Below are 24,342 nucleotides of genomic sequence, written 5' to 3'. Positions count from 1 at the left end.
AAGGAGGGGGCTTTGTAGAAAACGAAGCGTTTGAGAGAGGCGGGGCATAGAGGACCTACAATAATGTACAGTATTTTAAAAATAATGTGTTTTTTGAACATTAAAGCATGTCAACATATTCTGTTACACCAAATACACAAAATAATGATCTTTAAAAAAGCATCATATGACCCCTTTAAAGCATGTGTTTGTGTGTATAAAGAGTGGGAAAAGCCCCCCGGTGGGCTGCAGAAAGGTTAAATCCACCCATGTCTTTAATTGGCATATATCATCTGTGTATGTTTGTGTTTACTGTGGAAGGATGCTTTTTAGGAGCGTTCCGTTTGTGCGTCTGTCAGTATTTTATTAGGCTAAGATGCTTTTTAAAGAAAGCTCTGCGGCACATTGGTTTAGTACCATCTGTCTTCTCATGCATTCTCCAGTCAGTAGTTTAATAGATCAGGGGCCCAATAAAGATTTATCTCTCTTTCTGTTTCACTCTCCCTCTCTTTTTAATGAAGTGAGGTTTGTGTTAAAGATCCCTCTCTCAGAAGTTTTATTTTTACGTCTGGCTTTCCCATGACATGTTTTGCAGGGTAATCTCGACCGTGATGAAACCTCTCTGGAGTCGAGTGATGTTATTAGTTAGTTTTGTGGCCCTCTTTTTTTTTGTAAAGAGTGCAAATCATAAATCATTATTTTGATTTGCGTCTGCTTTTTCTCGTTTATTATTTTATAGTTTTGCAGTAGCGTGTGTCTACTAAAACTAATGCAATCAGACTAAGTCCAAATCACTTACAGGCATCACGTAAAGTGTGTTAAAACACATTTTTGCCTCAAGAATTATTTTTGTATTTGGTGTAGATATGTTATCAGGACACATAAAGATTTTTTTTACTCTTCAAATGCTCATATACCGGGTTCTTTTATGTCACACTGTTCATACTGTAGCTTTGGTGCCTGGAGACCTTTATATATTTTTTTATATTTAGTAACACTTTGAACACTACTGTTCAATAGTTTGAAGTCAGCAATAATGTTTTCTTTTATGAAGCAAGGAAGCATTCAATTGTTTAAAATGCATTTTTTTTTCTTTCTATTCATCAAAGAATCCTACAGAAAATGTATCACAGTTTCCAGAAAAATATTAAGCAGCACAACTGTTTTCAACATTGATAATAAAAATTATTTTTGGCCACTAAATCAATATATTATAATGATTTTTGAAGGATCATGTGTTACTAAAGACTGAAGCAATGGCTGCTAAAGATTCAGCTTTGCATCACAGAAATCACTTACATTTTAAAATATACTATATAAAATATACCATCCTCAAACTTTTGAATGACAGTGTTATAACAGATCAGTAGTTGATTTACAATGAAATGTGAAAATGAATGAAAATAAAGGAATGACAGTTTCATGACATTTCTATTTATGAACTATATACTATATTTATGAACTTACTAATATACTGTTAAAAATAAGACGGGCATTTGGAACATCTAGAATAGAACATCTGTTACATCACATCATTTTGCATTGCACAAAGTGCTACATATTTAGATTTTTAAAAGTTTGGTTTGATTATATGTGTTTGTGTTCTAGCTTGTCCAGCAGGTACATTTGGTCCCAACTGCAGTCAATCATGTGGCTGCCACAACGGAGGGTCATGTGACCCGGTGAGTGGCCAGTGCAGGTGCACACCTGGGTGGACAGGAACCAGCTGCCAACAGAGTGAGCTAAAACACACACACACACACACACACACTCAAATGTAAAATACTCATATTTAATGGAATATTATTGAATATCTATACATAAACAGCCTTTCTCTTATACAAAACACACACAAACATGTGTGTCACCATCCAAAGACCCTATATACTCATAAACACATCTGTCTCTCTCTCACAGACTCACTCAGAGTGCTTATTTGGCTGTAGTTAGTAAGATGTAAGTGATTATGGTGATTTATAGTGAGGAGTTTGTAAGCACTGATAGCAGCGATTCACATGTCATCACACAAATTACTGTATTCTGTCTCCATTACACACTGGAATGTTCACATGGGTGAACGCGGGCCACTCACTCTGCGATCCATCTGCTTTCTCTCTCACTGTCTGTATGGTTTGTGTATAGCCTGTGCATCTGGATGGTTCGGTAGGAACTGTGAGCAAAGATGCATCTGTCCAGGGGGTGTGGCCTGTGATCATGTGACGGGCAGATGTGGCTGCCCTGCAGGGTACACTGGGAACAGCTGTGAGACGAGTAAGATCTCTCTCATTTCATTCATCCTACTGATGATCCTAAGACAATTTTTTAAATAGCAAGAACTACCTCTAAAACCACTTGTAAGACCATAACTCAGTACTTCATATAGACTAATATATATTAAACAGATACAATATAAATATTTTTCTATACACAGCCATTCAAAAGTTTGGGGTCGGTAAGATTTGTAAAAAAATGTTTTTGAAAGAAGTCTCTTATGCTCACCAAGGCTGCATTTATTTGATCAGAAATACAGTAAAAACAGTAATTCTGTGAAATATTATTACAATTTAAAATATTTCTTTCTGTTTTAATATATTTTAGAATGTAATTTATTCTGAATTTTCTGCAGCCATTACTCAGTCAGTTACATGATCCTTCAGAAATTCTGCTAATACTCTCATTTGGTGCTCTAGAAAGATTTTTATTACTATCTGCTTCATATTTTTGTGGAAACTGTAATAAATTTCAAAATAGAATACATGAATAGAAAGTTCAAAAGAATAGTGCTTATTCGAAATAGAAATCTTTCGTAACATAAGAAATGTCTTTACTGTCTTTACTGTCAGTTTTGATATATTTAATGTATCCTTGCTGAGTAATGAAAAAATCTTTCTGAAAAACCTCTATATATAAATGGCCATTTTTAAAACCTTTTTTAAAACGTTTCACTGCCTGCCTTTTGCCATAGTCAGTTTTTATTTGAAAACGTATATGAAGTCAGGTAATAATACTAATAAGTTAGTCTTATATATGAATTTTACTGTTGTTACAACCATTATATTTAAAGTGTCTCCAAAGTCCCTTTCAAGGAAAGTCCGTTCACTCGGCCGCCATATTTGCAACGCCTCCGGGCAGCTCAAACAAGACTTAAGTCCTATCTAAATGAATGGGGGAATCCTGAAATCTCAAAAACTGCTCGCTGAACTCGCAATTAAATTACATAATTCAAATCAGCAACAAAATCTGAAATGAACTGTCCCATGAATGTTGTTTCTTATGCTCAAATAGCGTTTAAAAAGCGTATTTTTCAGGCTAGACCAGCCAATGCGCATGCGTAGTTCCAACGTGCTTTTGACTGTGCATGTGCATCGGCTGTTTCTATGGGAACCGGAGCTTCTAACGGCTGCTGCAGTGATGCAATGACTTTACCAATCAACGATTGGCTCTTTCATTTAAAAGGCGGGACTATCCCACCATATTGCACGTTGCAGTTTCTCCCATTCATAAGTATAGGAGTGAACCGTCTTTCTATTTCTATAGTTTTTGGTGTCTCTCTCTCTCTCTATATATATTATATATATATAATTTTTTAAAATACATTTCTTTCAATTTAAGTAGGGCTTATTACTGTAACAACACCAGAAAGAAACCAAAATTACTGCTTTATTTAATAGATGTATGATATACAACATTTCGGATGATTGCAGTGACTTTTTGAGCTAAAAGTAAGTTTAAAAATCATGTTGTATTCGCTGTTAATTCATTAATTGTGATTTTCCAGTATTTATAATAACAAACATTTTACGAGGAAAAAAAGAAGCAGGAGAATTATATACTCCTAATCCTATAATGTTGCCCGTTTTGTCAGAGTACTCAAGAACCAATCATCTGTCCTTTTATACATCCATTCATCTGAGCAGCTTAATCAAAACGAAGGGAGAGAAAGACTAACATCTGTTTTTAATTTAAGATTAAATTTTTTAATTTACAGCAACGTTTCATTCCATTCATCATCCCCAAAAGATGTACAAACAGCCCTATGCACACTTCTATTGCTTGTAATTCACATCTCCCTGTGTCTCTCTATCATTTTTACATTACACACGGTGGGGTTTTGCTCTGCGACTCTCTTTCAACACCCGCCCACCCTTCTCACTCTCTCTTTCTCTCTCTCTGTGGATGTGAGACATCTGATAAAGGTTAGCGCTGAGCGGCCAACTCAAACAGCAGGCTTTGTTTTTGTCTGTGTAAGGATAAGAAGTCTGGAACAGACGTGAACACATGTACACACACACACACACACACACTGCAGTAGACATGGCTAATGACAACAGTCTAATTATTCTCTTTAGTCTGGAGTCTGAACTTATCTCTTACACATGCCGGTGGGGTGAATACACAAACACTCACACATTTATACATGAACATACACTGATCTGTGTTAGTCTCAACAATATGGATGCCACTGAGCCCAGTTGACAGCCCTATCTCTTGTCCAGATGGGCTAGTACTGCTTTTTCACTACATGCTAGTTTGTTGATTTGTTGTACATGTGTTTTTATGTCTTGGAGACTTACAGATTTCTATCATGACAACTTTAGGAAGATTTTAGCATGGTAATGGATATGACAATGTTAATGTATTTGGTCTTGGCAGAATAGCTGCTGCTGTTGGTTATTGCTGTTGTTGTAGATTATTGCTGCTGCTGCAAAGCAAGTACAGGAACTTGCCACTGCTAATATATATGTGATACAGTGCTGTGAGTAGCCTACATACTGCTGCACAAGTAGCATATATAATAACCTGTAGCAGACCTATACAGGTGGAGCTGGGGAGGAGGAGGGTTTCAGAGGAACTCTGGAATTAATGAATGAATGAATGATGCATTTATATAGCGCTTTATTGTGTATTGTTGTACACCCAAAGCGCTTTACAATCATATGAGGGGGTCTCTCCTCAACCACCACCAAGGAAGCGTGTTGCGAAATGCTCTAGTGAATGCTAACCAGCCATTTAAATGTAAAGCAGTAAGCTCATTGACTGCATATGCAACATGAACCAATCAGCTTGTGCTAAGTAGTTTAACACTGTGAATATCATCGGTTTGCGTTAATGACCCATCAGCCTGCAACATCTAGAGTTTCATGACAGAACTTGGTATTTGTTTTGTGATAAGATTGAAAGTTACAGTATTGTATGCATGTATATATACATTATATTATGCAAATATGATAAATATATATTTTGACGGCATATTTTATATGTGAAAAATAATTTTAATTTTGAATAATTAATAATTATAATATTGTTTTACACATACAAAACTAAGCTTGTCAAACTACAAAACAACTATAAAATAACTAATATATAAATAACTATAAAAGCCTAGCCTGAAAGTTTGAAGTACTTCATAAAGCTTAAGGTGTATATATATATATATATATATATTCCATGTTCTGTCTGAATACTGGATTCTGATTGGCTGGCATGTATGCAGTAAAACCCTTTAATGCACAGGTAGTTCCAAGTCAGTTTAATCACCGTTCTATTGTAATGCGCTGCTTTAATTGACGCTTCACGTCGGGTGGTTCTTGGCCTCCACGTCGTGCATTTAAAATACTTTAATGCACGGCAAGCCATTGATTATCCCTTACATACCTCATATATAACCACTGATCCAACTAGGCCAGTACAAAAATCCTTATTGTTGAGCCCTGAATACATTCACATCTCATGTATTTCCATATAATCGTGTTTCAGTGTGTGTGATATGGATTTGTGCTATGTAATGGACTCATACAGCCTGGCTTCTGTCAGACACTCCAGACATATGTGAAAATGTATGAAAGTAAGCATGTCTGAATGACGTTAAATGAAATGTCTAGCCTCCCCTTCATAACATATCATATCATATCATATCGTATCTCCTTCCTGTCTGAGGCCTGACTGATGTCTTTTCAGGAATGTGTCTAGACAACTTGACATTTTATGGAAAACCCACACACATTTTTAAAGTCATCTCTGCATGTATTGTGTCATTTTCTAATGTTTTCTCTCTCTCTCAGTGTGTCCTCGGGGCAGGTTCGGCCTGAACTGTTCTCAGATGTGCACATGTTCTGGAGATCAGTACAGCTGTCACCACGTCACTGGGAAATGCACATGTCTATCTGGATACTATGGCAACCGCTGTCATCTGCGTAAGACATACAGTATTCTGCAGATATCAATCTGATATAGGTATTTATATTGATATCTGCAGATCGATATCTAGGTTGTATTCACAACTATGCACCCAACCTAATAAACTTGTTTTCATAGTTGTTCAATCAGACCAAAAGATCATCTACAATTGAGCTAACAGACAATGGTTATATAAACATACACACTACCATTCAAAAGTTTGAGGTCAGAAAGATTTATTTTTTTGTAAGAAATAAATACTTTATTTATGAAGGACACATTAAATGAGTCAAAAGTGAGAGTAAAGACATTTAAAATTTAAAATTTTATATTTTCAAATAAATGCTGTTCTTTTGAACGTTCTATTCATCAAAGAATCCTGAAAAAAATCATCATATTAGAATGATTTCTGAAGACTGGAGTAATGATGCTCAAAATTCAGCTTTGAATTGCAGGAATAAATTACATTTTAAAATATATTCAGATAGAAAACAGCTAATTTAAATTGTAATAATATTTCACAATGTTACTGTTTTTACTGTATTTTTGAACCAAGAGTATTTTAAAAACATTACAAATTTTACCGACTTCACAATTTTGAACAGTAGTGTATCTGTATGTTATGTAGTTCTATACGATAACAATTTATATATTTATGCATTGCTTTATAAATGTGCTAAAATAAAAAAAAATATATATATCACAGGATGTCGAGAGGGCACCTACGGCCCGTACTGTAAGAAGAGGTGTAGATGTGCCAATGGAGGCCAATGTGACTTCAGGACTGGGTCTTGCATCTGTCAGCCAGGGTACTTGGGACCCAACTGCAGCACCAGTAAGATCCTGATAATCAATCACCTGAGTGGTTGTGGACATGTTAATTTTCGGCCTATGTAAACATGCATCAGACAGACATCTTTGTCCATGGTTATCATCTTGCTGCTTTTCAGCATCACAGGAAAGTGTAAAGTTAAACGTAACTTAGCTTTTTTTTTTTTTTTTAAATGCATATTGAGACTGCTGTTGCATTCTGCATTTTCTAGCTAATAACATTAGTTTTTTTTTCTGTCTTTTTCTCAGGTTGTCCTACAGGTCGCTATGGGAGAGACTGTGCCCAGGTGTGTTTGTGTGGAGAGGAAGGACAGTGCCACCCAGAGACTGGGAGGTGTAACTGCGCACCGGGTAGAATGGGACCTTCCTGCGAACAAGGTATATATCTCTGTGGATAGCAGTGTTATTTTAGTATTATTTATGTATTATTATTGTGTATATATTTTTATTTGAATTATTAAATAATTTTTAATAATTATTGAATTATTAAAAAAGTTTTTAATCTTTTTTTACATTTCTATTTAGCTTTATTTTTATTTCTGTTAGTTTGATTTCAATGTATTTTATTTCAGTTAGTTGTCAAGACAAAATTTCTCATTTTTTTATTTTAATTTTAAGTAATAATTTCTATGTTTTTTTCATCTAATATTAATATTAATATTTTATTTTATTCCACTTTAATTTCAATAAATGAAAAAAAAATTGTACTTAATAAGAACGCTTGTGGGTAGCTGTGCTCAACTTTTTTATTTTTCCTTTCTCTTATTTGTTTTTTCCCACTTATTTTGCCAACTTTTCCAACCTCAGCCATTCATTTCTTATTTTTTGTGCCTTCACTCATCCATGGTCCCTCCCTCCCAAATATACAACATTAACATCTTCATCTTGTTAGGATGTGAAACCCATAAGTGTTATGATGACTTCATAAGCAAAACAACATCGAAATACCGCGTCTCACAGTCCTGCACTTGAAGGGACTATTTGCCCTCCTCCTGATTCTCTCCCAGGGCTTATTTACAATATTTAGTTAACAAATTTCTCTAGTTTCCTGTGTGAGGGAATTTGAGCACAGCGCCCCTTTTCCTGAAGAACAGAAGCGAGAGATCAGATTCCTAATCTTCGTGTTTCATCACTCATCAGTGGGAATGGAACGGGACTTTCCAGGAGGGATTTTCTTAGCCTCCTTGAAAACGCTGGCTCGGAGCGTCTCACAGACGTGCCGCTGCTTACGTTCCATGTGTTTAATGTTTACAGGCGACTATAAGTAGCTGGTTCTCTATGTTCCGTGTCGGCGGATCTGCTGGCGAGGAAACAAATAAATAAGCAAGCGAATCAAAGCGATTGGCTTATTGTTTTCCCAATCTAAATTACCCAAAGAAACATGATTGCTCTTTTGCTGCGCTGCCAAATCAGACCCACTTTGCCATTGCACTAATGATCTAGAGCTTAAGTAAACTAGTGTGTGTGTGTTTGTGCATGTGTGTATGGCTGTTTGTGATCGAGCGATCGCATGTGTGGCTAGCTCTTTAAATGCATTTTGAGGGATGAGAGGGCCTGTGCTAAATGTAGTAATTGAGGAATTCAGAGTTTATTTGAAAATAATGCCATCTGTGCTCTTGTTGTTACTGGAAGTTTCCGTCTGGAGCAGGACATAGTTAATAGATAAAACAATGAGGTGTTTTGCTTGAGGGAAAGTCTGCTGAATGTTTGTCCTGGTACAGTGTAACAATGAACACACATCCTGATATAAAAAAACAGTACCATCTTAATGACCTTTTTGATGGAGTTGCAATTATTAGCATAGAATTAACATGTGATTTCATGCACTGATTTGGATGGGATTTAGGATGTCTGTAGAGTTTCTGTTGTCTAGATGTGGAATATAGTGATATTATGATATGTATATGATTAAAGGAATAAATTAATTTAGCTAAGGATCATATCTGAGGCTGCTTTACTGTATTTGACACAGAATGTTGGCAAAAGGTATGAATCCATAACAAAGGTGCACCAAGCAGTGATGAATTTAACTTTAGTTATAATATTTGACACGTTGAAATGAAAGAGAAAAAAGCCCATCCCCCCCCCCCCACACACACACACACACAAAAATGTATTTTGTATTTTAAAAAATGTATACAACTGAAAAAAATATTTACGAGGATTTTTATGATGTTATAAATTATTTCTATTTCAATTAAATTCTGTTCTTTTGAACTTCAATTATCATTCAAGAATTCTGAAAAAATTTATCATAGTTTACACAAAAATATTAAGTAGTACTGTAGTAGTGTATTACATATTAAATATTAAGTAGTAGTAGAACTGTTTTCAACATGATAATGCTTCTTAAAGTTCTGTTTTTAAAATATATAAAAAAAATAAAATATATAAAGTAGAAAATACATTAAAAGAGTTATATAAATATATAAAATACATATACAGTATACACACACACACACATTACACACACATTCTATTCTTTTAAATTGTAATAATATTTCACAATATTACTATTTTTACTTTTTTGATCAAATAAATGCAGCCTTGGTGAGCATAACAGACTTCTTTCAAAAACATTAATAAATCTTACCAACCCCAAACGTTTTAAAATAGGGCTTTCGGTCATGCACTGTACCTCAGGATAAAAATAAATAAATTCACTAAGCTCACCAGGCCACAACTTCTTATTTTTTTTTCTGTACGAAATAAGAATGGTTTCAGGCTAAAATGAGATATCCAGTGGAAATTAAGTGTTGACAGTATAATTTAGTGCTGGATGAGGATTAATCAGTGCTCGGTAAACCATCCTCATGTGGTCCAAATTGAAGACAGATCCATGCGCCTTGCTGAAACACAGAGTGTACAGATACAGCCAAGACATCCAGTTGTTTCACAACTTGCGTGTATTGCTACATGATGAAACAAAACAACACTTCTCATATTTATGCACAGATATTAAGCATTTGTTTTATGACAAATTATTGCTGTGAAATGTGAAATTGTCCTCTGTGCAGTATGTCCTAGGGGGCGCTATGGAGCGCAGTGTCGGAGTTTCTGTACGTGTTCGAACGGAGGCGTGTGTGACCCTGTGAATGGGACATGTAGATGTGGCCTGGGCTGGACCGGGCAGCACTGTGAAAAAGGTAAATAAATACACAAATACACAGTAAACAATTTGGTTAGTTAGTATCCATGGCATTGCATCCTAACGTAACCAGGAATAAAATTAATACTTTAAACTGTTTATGGGTACTTTTAATTGTCTATGCATTAAATATAAGACAAATGATGATAAATTCACCTGAATGCTTTTTTTTGTGCATGCAATAGTTTGTGTCCCAGGTCAGTATGGTGTGAACTGTGAGCAGCAGTGTGTGTGTCAGAATAACGGTACATGCGATCGCTTTACGGGATGCTGCTCTTGTCCGTCTGGATACTACGGTCCCGCCTGCCAACACCGTGAGTGACAGACTTATCTTCACTGTTAGAATGAATCATTTTTGCTGCACTTGCTGAAATCTGTTAATATAAGGTATGATATGAAATGGTTCCATGTCTCAGGATGCCCCGCTGGCTTTTTCGGTGAGCTCTGTGCTCAGTCATGTGACTGTAAACACGGGCACCTGTGTGATCACATGACCGGACAGTGCGTGTGTCCTCCAGGTTATCAGGGTGACAAGTGTGAAAAACGTAAGTAATCTTACATTTTTTAAAACAACATCTACATCATCAGCATGAAATTATAGTGTATATTTTAACTGAGAATTAAAGCAGTACGGACTTAAGCGGAACACAAAGGTGAATTTTGTTCTGATCACTTTTCTCAGTATAATGGAAATGAAAACCACAATGAAAGTATCATACAACTATATTCCAAGTTGTCTGAACTTATACAACATAGATGACAGACTGCAGTTGTCATTATTCAGTGAAAATCTTGACATTCTTTCTAATTCTCATTCTTGCATGTTCACGAGTCTCTTTTGTGAACAAATCATTCTTTTGAGTCAAATCTTTTAAATGAATCAGTTGATCACAAGTTCACAAAACCAGCCTGAATGATTCATTCACAAATTGACTTACTGATTCACTTAAGTCATTGATATTTCATTGAATTGATATTTCATATTACATTGATATTTCATGAATTAAATAAGGTCTATTTATCATGCAGAGCTACTGTATAACTTAAGAAGATGTATGATGGACTTCTTTACATTTGTGTCCAAACAAAAGTGAAAAGCTTAAAAGCTTGAAAGTTCACGGGACTGCAGTGAGAGTATGAGTATGTCAGTTTGATGGCATCTTTGACTGTGTGTGTGTAACAGGTTGTGATGATGGACGTTTTGGACGTGATTGTGCAGAACTCTGTGAGTGTGATGGGGCGCCCTGTAATCCGACCACTGGACGGTGTCTCTGTCCATCTGGAAAGACAGGAGAACGCTGCGAGAAAGGTGCACACAAACACACCTTACGCATCTTACGCAAACTCTCATAAACCTTTATTCAAACTTTCAAACCTTCATCTTCTCTCTTAGTTTGTGACAGCAGGTTTTATGGTCCAGGCTGTTCTTTCCGGTGTCAGTGTGCACACGGAGGCCAGTGTGACCAGCGCACAGGTCACTGCTCATGTCCCCTCACCTGGATGGGACCCACCTGTGAGGAAGGTGAGGGTTTGTATGTGTGTGGGCTTACAAAATTGTCCCCAGAAGTTAGCTAAATGTGATGAAATATAATTAACTCTAAAAATGACGGTTGTTGAATTGACATATTAATTCAATAATTAAAGGAGCATAAATAATAATAATAATAATTCATACATACATATTATTATATAATGAATTACATACATATATATACTGTATTATTATATAATTTAATTAACACAATTAATCATGTCCCTTAGTGTACATGTAAATTCATAATTTCCCATTATGTAATTGATAGGAATATTGAAATAAAACAAAAATATTTTTATTATAAAATTTTCCCCAGAAGTTAAATCTGATAAAACATCCTCCAACTGAAAGAACAGGGCTCCTAATTTAATATGTAAATGAATTAATATAAATAAATAAATAAATTAGGTGTGTATATAAATAATATTAATTATTATTATTATTAGTAGTAGTAGTAGTATAATAATAATAATAATAATAATATACATTTATACAATTAATCATGACCCTTAGTCCATATGTAAATTGATCGTTTCATATAATGTTTTCAATTAAAATGAAAATAAATTATATTTTTATTCTCAAAAATGTCTCCAGAAGTTAGTTAAATCATGATAAAACATCCTCCAATATAAAAATGAGTGCTGTTAATTTAATAAACAGATTAAACTTACAAACAATAATAATAGTAATACATACATATTATTATTCATTATTATATAATTAATTAATGCAGATAATCATGCTTGTTGGCCCATATTTAATTTCATAATTTCTCATCATGTATTTAAAATATTGAAATAAAGTACATAATATTTTTTAGACTAAAATGACAAAAATGTAGGGTTATGGTTTGGCTTAATCTGTAGAGCTAATATATAATAATTAACTGTAAACAAAGACAGTACAAGTGTATGGTATGCCTTTGTTTAGCTAAGAAAAAGTGTGTGTGAGTCAGCTGTATGGTCTCATGCTGCTTCTTTCACTTTCTTTAATCTCTCACCATCTCAACATCTTTCTCTCCCCAAATTCTACTTCTCTCTTTATTCGTGTCAGTCACGACACAAACCCGAGCGTTTGAGCTCAAAGCTTTAGTGAGAGTGTGTGTGACAGCCTCAGTGTGCGTGTGTGATGGACCCCTGAGCTGTTAAGGGCCTCCTGTCTGTCTGTGTAACGGCGCCTCTCTCTGACAGTTATTTTAAGTGAATCACAGCAGGACGCTTCATAATGTGTGTGAGCTTTGTGAATGAGTGTATGACAGTGTGTGTGAGTGTGTCACAGTGGACTTACTGTACATGGCCCATCCACACAATCTCCTGTACATCCCCTAAAAATACAAATAGTTCTTTATCTTATGTTGTTCTCATCTTAACTTCCTCTTATTACTTTTCTTTTTTTATTGCACTTATTTTATATTATAAAACATATTATGTTACATACATAACTTATGTTATGTAGGACATAAGTTGAACTGCACAATCTGTGATCAATCAGCCATATTCACTTATTGAAGGATGAAATATCAGTGAAAAATACAGAAATAAATAAATATGGAATGAAAAAAGGTACATTAATATATGTAGGAATACAGAAATAAATAAATGTAATAATAAATATATTTAATATATTATTCATATTACTAATTTAATTAATTAATACATTTATGATTAAATTCTATGGAAATTAAAATAGTTTCTTTATTGAATCACTTATTTATCATCATTTATTTTTTCATTCATTTATTTATTTATTCATTCATGTACAACAAACATATTTATTTATCATTAACACATCCTTAACAAGAAATTAGGTTTTTAAAGTTTATAAATTTTAAAATGGAGTACACAGAAGAATGTTTAGGGCCCTATGAAATCTATTTTATTTTTTCCCAAATTATTATATATATTTTTTCCCCCCAAATTCAGTTTTTTTCCCATTTTAATTTTTCTGGATTCCGTTTTTGTCCATTTAAATTTTTCTGCACTCTGTTTTAATTGTCAGATTAAATTTTAGTAATCAAAGAACATGTATAATTATTTTAAATCATTAATATTATACAATTTATTAAAAGTTTAACAAAAATTTCATTTGATTGATTTATTTATTTTCAAATTCTGTTTTATTTTCGATTACAATTTTTATGGATTCCAATCCATGTTAGTGGTTTAGTTAAATTTAAGAAGGCCAACATTTCACTAAAAATGTTTTTTTTATTGGTTTTATTTTATTGGTTTTTGTTAAATGTGAGCCAAAATCATCACAATTAAAAGAACCAAAGACTTAAACTACTTCAGTCTGTGTGCATTGAATTTATTTAATACACGAGTTTCACAATTTGAGTTGAATTACTGAAATAAATGAACTTTTCCACGACATTCTAATTTATTGAGATGCACCTGTACATATTATACATATATACATACATTGTTATATGTATATATACATATAACAATAATATGGCCCTATGTTTTCTCAGAAATTCTGAGTGGTGTATTAAAATTTTTCTATTTTCTATTTATATAAAAATGTAGTTTTTTTTAGCAATCAAAAAGGTTTACTGTTAAAATAAAAAAAATGGAAGAAAATTGTCATTATTCCTTAAAAATGAAATTTATAAATATTATTATTATTACATCGAGAGGTACATTCTACTGTACAAAATTAATATATTTCGGTCACAATTTCTTCAAGTTAAACAAAACTTTTTTTGACTGGGTTGCTGTGAAGACCTTTCAGTTTTGGTAAAATGCTCATGAAGTGACTCTCAGAGAAGCTTTGGAGATTATGTTCATGTGTTCATGGATTCATATATGGAGACAGCAGAGGATGAAAACACCGCAAGCATCGCGTGCTCTTCAGTATGTGCAGTAAAAGAAACTTAATATTCACAGACACTAGTTCATATTGCAATCTGATTTAAGTGTACAGACCTACTGTTGATTTATTTCTCCAAAATAACCCAAATTCTGTGACATTCCGCGTTATACAGTAAATTCCATTTTTATAAATGAATTCCGTGATTCTGTCAGCATTTTCTGTTGGCCCTAAATGTTTTTGAAAATTTGTGCTGTATATATTATATTATTGTTTTTTTTTATCAACAATAATTTTATTGTGCAAAAATAATTATGGCTGAAAGAGTTGCAGGGACTGCATTCAGTGCCTTTAGCCGTGACAATATTCACAATATAGTATATCCTCTTGTAACTTATTACTTAAAAAAAACTGTGATGCAAAAGAAATCAAAGCCAGTCAATACGTTACAATAATCCCTCTATCTCTGTCTTTCTTTTAGGTGTTTTTGTAAATCATGTGTCTTCCAAATTACAGAAGAGGCGACGGCGTATTTCTCACTCCTAGTCTTGATACAACGACCCCAAACACACACACACACACACACACACACTCCTGACATCCCAGCAAAAGACGAGTGGCAAGGGTGACTGAGTGTGTGAGGATGTATGTAACTTGTTATTATGGGTTTTTCCCCAAGACGAGCAAGCCACAGGAGAATTAGTAGGAGGAAGCAATGCCGAAAAACACAGACACACACAAACATCCCCTCTGGATGCACACAAGACCACTGATAGGCTGTCATTGAGAGTGTGAGTATATGTGTATCTTTGGTGGAGGGGACACATTGTGGCTATGACCGAGTGTTTAATGTGAATATAACACACAACATGGTGGACCAGTTCAATGTGACTTAAAAACGCTTGTTTTGTGTGCATGTTTGTGCATAAACTCGCTGTTTCTTATAAGTCCCACATCAGACCAAACGCCCCACCGAGCCACAAAGCCAGACCGAACTTCTCTATTACGGGATCAGAGTGAAGCCTCAACCGCTCATTTCTATAATACATACCACAAATACACCACTAAAGTGGCACATCAGAATACAGCAACACTCAGTGGAGTTTCTGCCTTCCATACATGCCATACACAGTCTAAAATTTACCTTGTAAACGTACACCAACACTAAATTTAACGTTATTTTTTTTATGACAATGTCTATAAAGTCCTCTTTTATGGTACTTTTATGTTTTTTTTAAGTAATATGTAGCATGAATCTGGAGCGTTTGTGCTATAGATATCCTATTTAAATCCATCTGGTTGGCTCGTGTGAGTGTGATGTATGTCCTGCGATGCGATTCCTGTGACAGCCTGACTGTAAATATTCACCGTATTGTTACCCATCATCGTGCCATCTGAGGTAAATTATTAAAGTGGAGCTGTCTGACAGGATGATTGTAAACTGAACAGACAGTTCCTCCAAAAGACGTCTTACATGCCAAACAATCCTAATCTTTATAAATTGCAGTGCTTAGCACTCACTCAACAGTCTTTTACTGTAAAAAATGCTGTAAAAAGTGTTTTGTTCCTCTGTTCTTTTGTTCCTCTCAGGATGTTGTCAAAGTAAAGTTTAATTTCGCTGTACAGTGAAACTATGTTTTAGTGCTTAAACTTATTAAATATGTTACAGAAAACATTTAGTTTTTTTTTGGTTTGTTTAACTGTACGGTAAAGCTTTACACTGCTGATTATTTTTAGTGTGTTTGTTTTATTTCCCAGTAAAAATATCTAAACATTCTTAAATCAAGATATACTTGAGAAGTAAAATGACTAAGATATATTGTTTTCTTGTATTTGTCTTGTCCGGTGAAAAAATATACATTTAAAAACTTTAAATCCAGATCAAAATCTGTCAGTAGGGTGGAAAAATTAATCTTTTCCCTTTAATGTTTTTTTTTTTTAATTAGTTTTTGCTTAAACGGGAACAAATCTGCAAATAAGGTGAAAAAAATAGTCTTGATTTCCCCTTTGAATTAAGATTAATTAAAAAACGGTGTTTGCAATGTTTCTGAAAACCGTATAAAAATTAGGAGAGATTTTGCTTAAAACAAGAAAAAAAACTGCCAATAGGGTGAGAAAAAAATCTTGTTTCACTTTGCATTTTTTATTAATTGAAATTAATGTTTGTAATGTTTTTTGAAAAATGTATAAGAATTAAGAGATTATGCTTAAAACAAGAAAAATCTGTCAGTTTGGTGAGAAAAATAATCTTATTTTCCCTTTGAATTAATTCTAATTAATGTTTTGAATGTTTTATGAAAAATTTATAAAAATTAAGATAGTTTTTTTGAAAAAAGAAAAAATATCTGCCAGTGGGGTGAGAACGATAATCTTTCCCCTTTGAAAAAATTAAAAACAATAATTTGAAATTATAAATTTAACTGAAAGGGAAAATAATTTTCTTACCCGTTTGTGTGTTTGTGTTGTTTCTTGTTTTAAGCATAAACAATGTTCTTTAAAAAAAAATATATATATACTGTATATATCTTAAGCAATTTTTTTTTGCTTTTCAAGTAAATGTATCTTGTATAGATACTAGTAGACAAGACAAAAATAAAATGATTAAAAATTATTTTTGGCAGTGTAAAGATTTTTTATTTAAAGATCTAAACAGTGTACAGCACACACATGCTATTATTTTTGATCACCCGAGTGAAACGTGTTGCTTGTAGGACACGGATATGTAGGTAGAGGGTAGTGGGACATTGTGGATAGCATGTTCCTCTGCACCTCTCAGATGGAAGGGTCAAACGTATCAGAGGTCACCTGCCTACACCTGTCAGCGCACCTGAGTGGAACAGGCCCTCTACATGCATGTGTGTGTAAGTGTTTGTCTCTGTCACCGGCGCCATAGCTGTAGCATTTCTCAAGTGCAGTGGACCGTCACTGCAGGTGGGAGAGCCAGGCTTGGACCCCTGCGCCCTGACGCGCGCTGCCCGGCGTGAGTGATGGAAGCTTGGGGGCTGTCGGTGGACAGAGCCCTTGGGTCTGATGGATGGGAGGGGGCTTTGCTGGCCGCACCGTGTTGTGACAGCCTACAGATGTTCTCCAATAATGTTTATCAGCCCGAGCCTCCAGCAATGGATGACACACACCTGTTTCCAGTCAAACAGGGCTCTAGAGGCCATCCATCCACACACACACCTGAGTCTAGTCAAACAGACCGCCGTAGCCCATCCATTCAGTACGGTCTGGGTGGCCGCGATACTGTACACCAGCTTTGATCAGTGGATGGGTGGCACATATAGAGACAATCGACTGGACAAAGGTCCATCTTGTCTCTCAAGGTCTCTATAGGGCTATTAGCTCTATCACCTTATCATATATATATAAAATGCAGAAGTAAGATATTTTCTGTAAATGTGCGAGACTTTCCATTCATGCAGTATCAGTAAATAACTATAAAAGTAGTACTGTATTTTTTATTGTTTATGATTACAATAATAACAAATATATAACAAATACCAGTTATAATGGAAGTCTGTTTTCACCACAGAATAATAAAAAAAGAAAATTAATTTTTTCTTGTTATTGTAACTTTACACCTCACAATTCGGACTTGAAATAACTATAAAAGTAGTACTGTATTTTTTATTGTTTATGATTACAATAATAACAAATATATAACAAATACCAGTTATAATGGAAGTCTGTTTTCACCACAGAATAAAAAAAAAAAGAAAATTTATTTTTTCTTGTTATTGTAACTTTACACCTCACAATTCGGACTTTGTTTCTTGCAATTCTGAGAAAAGAACTGTGAGATATAAACTCAAAATTGCAAAATATACACACAATTCTAATTGCGAGATATAAAGTCACAATTATGAGAAAAGTCAGAATTGCGCAACATAAACTCTCAATTCTGAAAAAAGTATTTTTATAAAATTATATCTTTTCAGAATTTCGAGATATAATTCAGAATTCCGACATTTGTCTCGGAGGAGAGAAATTCTGAGTTTATATCTAACTATTCTTTGTTTAAATCTCAAAATTCTGTCTTTTTTTCTTGAATTCTCAGTTCATTTTGTAATTCTGCCTCCGCCACGGAATAAAAAATAGAAAAAGTAACCGCAACCTTTTATCTCACAAGTTTGAGTTTATATCTTACAATTCTGACTCTTTTTTTACAAATGTTATTCTGTGGTGGAAATGGGCTTCTATAAGTTTGCAATGTCAAGCAGCATAATGGAAGTTTTGTACAGCTAATATTAACTGGAAGTTAATACCGGAAGTGTCGCACATTCACGTTACAAATCGAGGGCCGCTTTATGTTAAAAATAAAGTGGATAAGGCACGAAGCCAACAGACTTCTTATTTAGCTGTTGCTTATTGCATCTTCACAGTTCTGTCGTCTTGGGTGAAATGTCAAGGAGGCGAATGTAATTTAGCTGGGATGGCGTTAAGACGGATTTAGATTTACTACCCTGGCCTCGGTGCCTGCAGTCACCAATCTGTGCATTCAATAAAAAGTATAATTAAACTGAGGCATGCAGATAAATATGAACTGTATTTAAAATATCTTCTTAAAATGACTGTCTTGCAAAGCAAGGGATTGGCACCGGTGGTTTGTTAAGACACGACCAGGCATAAAACAAGTTCTATATGTGTCCGTTTATCTCTGTTTACTTTAATGAATATGTTTTTGTGCATGAACGTTACACAACCCAGGCTTGTATGACACAGATAGGTTTAATAAGCGAAGACAAGCCTCGCGTCCTGAAAGACAGCCAGATCAGTGGTTTGTGATGAAAGAACCCATTGGAGAGGTCAGATCAGATGCGATCTGACGGGAACTTTAGCACGGAAATTATGCGTACAGCGCCAGCGAAGCGACACTATCAACGCGCTGTCGTTTCGCACCATAGAGATTACGCTCTTCTCTCTCGGCGCTCGCCGCGTTCCCGGAGGACTGTGACTTTTTGAACCGGCGATAAAATTGAAGAGAGACCGAGGGAAATCAACTCAATGGGGTCTCGCACCATTTGGGCCACTTCTTGGACAGAAACAACAAACCCTTAAATGCCAAAGAGCTGCTCTGGAGATGAGTATCAGCAAACTCCCACACTTACCCGTCTGTGAACGCATCTCAGAGGGTGTAAAAATCTGTTTGTGTACTTGTTGCACTTTAGTTTAAATAGATGTTTAGATTAATCTGTGCAGCACGTGGGGAATGGACCTTATTCAGGTTTTTGCGAATGAAAACGAGGCCGTGATGGATTAAACAAAGAAAGAAAGCAAATATCTTGGAAAATTTGACTTAAAGGGGTCATATGATGCGATTTCAATTTTTCCTTTCTCTTTGGAGTGTTACAAGCTCTTGGTGCATAAAGAAGATCTGTAAAGCGCGTTTCAAAAAGGCGGGGCATAGAGGAGAAACAATAATGTACAGTATGTGGAAAATAATGTGTTTTTTGAACTTTAAACCGCATAAACACATTTCATTACACCAAATACACCAAATAATGTTATTTTTAGCAGCATCATATGACCCCTTTAACACAGCTACTTAAAAGACAACCAGAAAGTTTATTGGACTACACTATCGAAAAAATTTAAAGGATATGACAGCACTGGCTGCTAAATTTGGAGATGCAGAGTAGGCTAATTTCCAACCATAGACTGTAAAAAAAAAGATTTGACCTTTGATACCTAACTGACATAATTTGATTAGCATCCCTTCTCTCCACATCATGTCGTATGCTTTCTCTATGTCAAAGAAGACAGCCACTACACTCTCTCTATTTATTTGTGCTTTTCTTATTTCGTGTTCTAAACACACAGCCGGATCCATTGTATTTCTCCCTCTCCTAAAACCACTCTGATATTTGGATAAAAATTTACTATTTTCCACATGATAAATGAACCTTTCATTCCCCATTTCCCCCCCATTATTTTACCAATATTAAACGTCAAAGCAATAGGTCTATAATTTCCTGGATTTGTACAATCTTTCCCAGGTTTACGTATTGGAACTATCACCGCCTCCTTCCAACTTTGTGGTAATTTTCCTTCCTCCCAAATTTTATTGTACATTTTTAATAAAACATCCTTGGATAATTCACTGAGATGACTTATCATTAAATAGCAAATCTGATCCATACCTGGAGCTGATTTCCTGGTTTTCCTAAGAGCTCGATTTAACTCTGACTTCGTAAATGTCATATTTAGTTGATCATTATTGTATTCCTCATTCTGTATTATCTCTTTATACTGCTCCAACGTCCTTTCCCTTCCTCTTTTTCCCTCCTCACTAATATTGTCGGATTTATGTATTTTAACAAAAAATTTTCGCCAGCATGTCTGCTTTCTCTTCGTCTTTTACACACTGTAAAATCCAATAGTTTACCTTACTTAGATATAATTAGTTATCTTTACTTAGTTGTTATACTTACTCGGTTTTATTAAGTAATAGCAAATTTTAAGGCGAATAAAACAACTTACTTGCTGCAATGAGTAACTCTTACTTCAAATATTCATCCCATTCATTCTTTTTATCATTCCCCATACTTGACCTATTTCTGCTTCCCTTCCCACTGTGTTACAAAACTTCCTCCAAAACTCTTTTTTTTTTTGTATTTTTAATGATTCTCCTTACATTTGCTTGCTTCCTTTTATATTCAATAAAATTCTGAAAACTATGATTCTTTTTTGAAACATTTTAAAAGCTTTATTTTGAGATTTAATTGCTATATCACATTCTTTTGTCCACCATGGTACAATCTTCTTTTTTTTCTTACCTCCCTTCTTTGGAATAGTCTGACTTGCTGCTAACAATATAGCATTACAAATATCATTATTAACCTTATCAACCTCTTCTTTAACTTCAATTTTTTCCATTTCTTGTTCACTAATACTCCTAAATGCCTCCCAATCTGCATTTTCAAAAAACAATTTGTCTACTCCTGTATTACACTCTTCTATACTTAAATTTACTTCAATCACTATAGGATAATGATCACTCCCTATAGTAGTTTCTCTAAACACCTCCCATAAGCATATACCCGCCAGTGAAGTTGAAACAAGTGTAAGATCAATAGCTGCTTCTGTTCCTGTTCTTATATTAATCCTTGTTCCCCTTCCATCATTTAAACATACTAAATCCTTAATCTCCATTAATTCTTCAATCACTATTCCATTCCCATCATTACAATTGTCCCATAACGTGCTATGAGCATTAAAATCTCCGCAACATATTATTTTCCCTTCTAAATGTACAATCAGTTCATCCAATACCTCTAGTGATAGTCTTTTACATGGATTATAAAAATTTATAATTTTAACATTTCCTTTTTTCCCCCCAAAACTTCTATTATTATAAATTCCAACTCCTTTCCCTAAAACCTTATATTGTATTCCTTGTTTTACAAATATTATACACCCTCCCCCAATATCTTCCTCTCTATCCCTGCGTATACTATCATAACCTTTAATACTAAAATCTAAAACTGGTTTAAGCCAGGTTTCCTGAATGCATATGATTTCTGGTTTCTTTTTAAACCCTTTTATAAAACCTTTAAACTCTTGACCATTTGCTAACAAGCTTCTTGCATTCCATTGTACAATATTCAAGTTGTCTTATCACCTGCATCTCCCGACTTCCTATCAACTTCCAGCCTTTTATTTATATTTTCCCAAGATAATTTTCATCTCCCTTCACAATTATTTTAATTTTCTCGGTTTTGTGTCTGACTTGGTCCGTTCAATTAATTACATAAGCAATGAACAAAACCAGCCTATCCACTGTCAGTTTTGTGCTGCTTTCCACTGCTTGACCAACCTCTTGTCTCGAGATGTCTTTATCTTTGTCAGTATCATCACCTCTCCTTTGCTCTTGGACCTTCTTCACTGCCTCTGCATAACTTATGTTGTTTACCACTTTCACTTGTTCAATTTCCACAGCTCTCTTCCTTACATTACATCCACTGTATGTTACCCTATGTTGCCCCCCGCAATTACAGCACTTGTCTTGTACCTTCTCTTCACAATTTTCAATTCTATGATCACCTCCACACTTAGGGCATCTTTGTTTTCCTTTGCACACTGCTGCTATATGTCCATATCTCTGACATCTATAACAGCGGAATGGGGGAGGAATATATGGCCTCACTGCAAAGCTCATATATCCAATTTTTACTCTTTCTGGAAGCACTGAATCCTGAAACTCCAAAAGAATTGATAAACTATCAACCCTTGCAAACATTATCAATTTTTAGTGCTTTGTTTTTTGTTCTTCTGTTTTACATATTGGCTTCCATCTCTCAAAATCTTAGCCGTATCCACTTCTCCTAACTTTTTCTTCAACTCTCTAGACAATGCTATTGGACTTAGATTAACCTGTTCATCTTCCTTTCTGAATTTAAGAATTACTTTATATTCCTCTCTTACGGTCTTTTTATGGACAACCCTATTATCTTCATCTGAGCTGTTTCCTTCTAATCCCCTTTTACTGGTTTGGCTATCTACCCAGTTCCCTTCATTTCGCCCACTCTTTCTCTTTTCTTGTCCTTTCCTACTACTTATTAAATTCCAGTCATCTGACTCCATTTCATCTTCATCAATTACCCCAGAAATCATCTCAATCCAGACACAAACCAGTTTATGTCAACCGCCGAAAAACACTACGCCCGCAGCAGCTAGCTCCCGTTCCTCGAGGACACGCTACGTCTTGACGAACGCCTCAAAATTCTCTTTTACACGTGTTTGAACTTAAATGTGTCTTGGCACCAAGCGGCAACCTTCCGGTCTCTCTCGTGAAACCAACATGGAAGTGACTAAAACTGCAATTCATCGACTGACCGCTAGAGGCTGGCTCCAAAAGGGAGTCAGTCCCATAGACTCCCCATGTTAAAATGCCCAACTTTACAGCAGAAAAAATAAGTTTACAGCCTAATACAAAAAGTGGTTTTGGTCTATATAGCTAATTTTGCCCTTCATGACAACTGTGAGGGGGGTGATTTTTTTTTTTATAACTCATCTGTTTAAATTATATTAAGCCTTAAATTTATGCATAATTAAGGGCTTGGCCACTTGAGTGACCGGTGGATTGCCGCTGCTATCACCACCATCAAGCTAGGTGGGTGTGGTTTCAGCAACCAGCTCCCACCTCTTTGCCCATTTTCAATCATCCGGGAGTGACGCACGGTGACGTGCTGCCAAGATGGTGACGGCAGGCTCCGCCCACTTTGAGCTTCAAAAATACTCTTCAGAAACCTACGGGTGACGTCATGGACACTACGTCATGTTTTTATACAGTCTATGCTTGGCACCTATAATGAAAAATAAAAAATCCCCACAAATCATAAGTAGTGTTGTCACGGTACCAAAATTTCAGTATTCGGTACCAATACCAGTGAAAATCCATGGTTCTCGGTACCAATTTCGGTACCAAAGCAAAACACAAAAACATGCTAATTAAAAAATTGGGCTACTTTCATTTAATCCAAACTGTGTACATATTTAATTTTAAAGGGCTTTTGAAAACCTAGAGCTATTCAGCCAAGAATAACAACTAAGTTAGCTAAAAAAATTTAAAAAAAAGCCCAGAACTGCTTTTCTTACTGATATGACACAAACAATGTTAACCATTTGCACATTCTCTAACACGCATATTTTAGATTCACAATTCATTTAAAAGCCTCTGGTGTGTAAAAATAGTAAATATCATCATGTCCTCCTGTTTTTTTACCCTAATAAAAGTTATAGGAGCATTAAATAGTTAATAAAGAAACTTCATTCTAATGCTCATTATATTAGCGCTTATGCTAATGATTAACTACTCTAATAACAGCGATGTTCATTTCAATCCGACATTCAAATT

The 24,342-nt window shown here is 34.8% G+C and overlaps 1 protein-coding gene across 1 annotated transcript in view; it reads left to right on the top strand.

The window, feature by feature from the left end:
• The window catches only part of egfem1 (EGF-like and EMI domain containing 1), a 73,146-nt gene that overhangs the window by 37,280 nt on the left and 11,524 nt on the right, over positions 1 to 24,342 (top strand). Inside the window, exons 22-31 of the mRNA XM_016567836.1 lie at positions 1,588 to 1,716; positions 2,122 to 2,250; positions 6,042 to 6,173; positions 6,863 to 6,991; positions 7,237 to 7,365; positions 10,005 to 10,133; positions 10,321 to 10,449; positions 10,552 to 10,680; positions 11,319 to 11,444; positions 11,529 to 11,657. Of these exons, the coding sequence (XP_016423322.1) occupies positions 1,588 to 1,716; positions 2,122 to 2,250; positions 6,042 to 6,173; positions 6,863 to 6,991; positions 7,237 to 7,365; positions 10,005 to 10,133; positions 10,321 to 10,449; positions 10,552 to 10,680; positions 11,319 to 11,444; positions 11,529 to 11,657 (1,290 nt within the window). The remainder of the gene's footprint in view (positions 1 to 1,587; positions 1,717 to 2,121; positions 2,251 to 6,041; positions 6,174 to 6,862; positions 6,992 to 7,236; positions 7,366 to 10,004; positions 10,134 to 10,320; positions 10,450 to 10,551; positions 10,681 to 11,318; positions 11,445 to 11,528; positions 11,658 to 24,342) is intronic.

The sequence above is a fragment of the Sinocyclocheilus rhinocerous genome, unplaced genomic scaffold (genome assembly GCF_001515625.1).
Source record: "Sinocyclocheilus rhinocerous isolate Xijiao unplaced genomic scaffold, SAMN03320098_v1.1 scaffold1965, whole genome shotgun sequence".
NCBI lineage: Eukaryota > Metazoa > Chordata > Actinopteri > Cypriniformes > Cyprinidae > Sinocyclocheilus > Sinocyclocheilus rhinocerous.
This window is presented reverse-complemented; position numbering and strand designations above follow the sequence as displayed.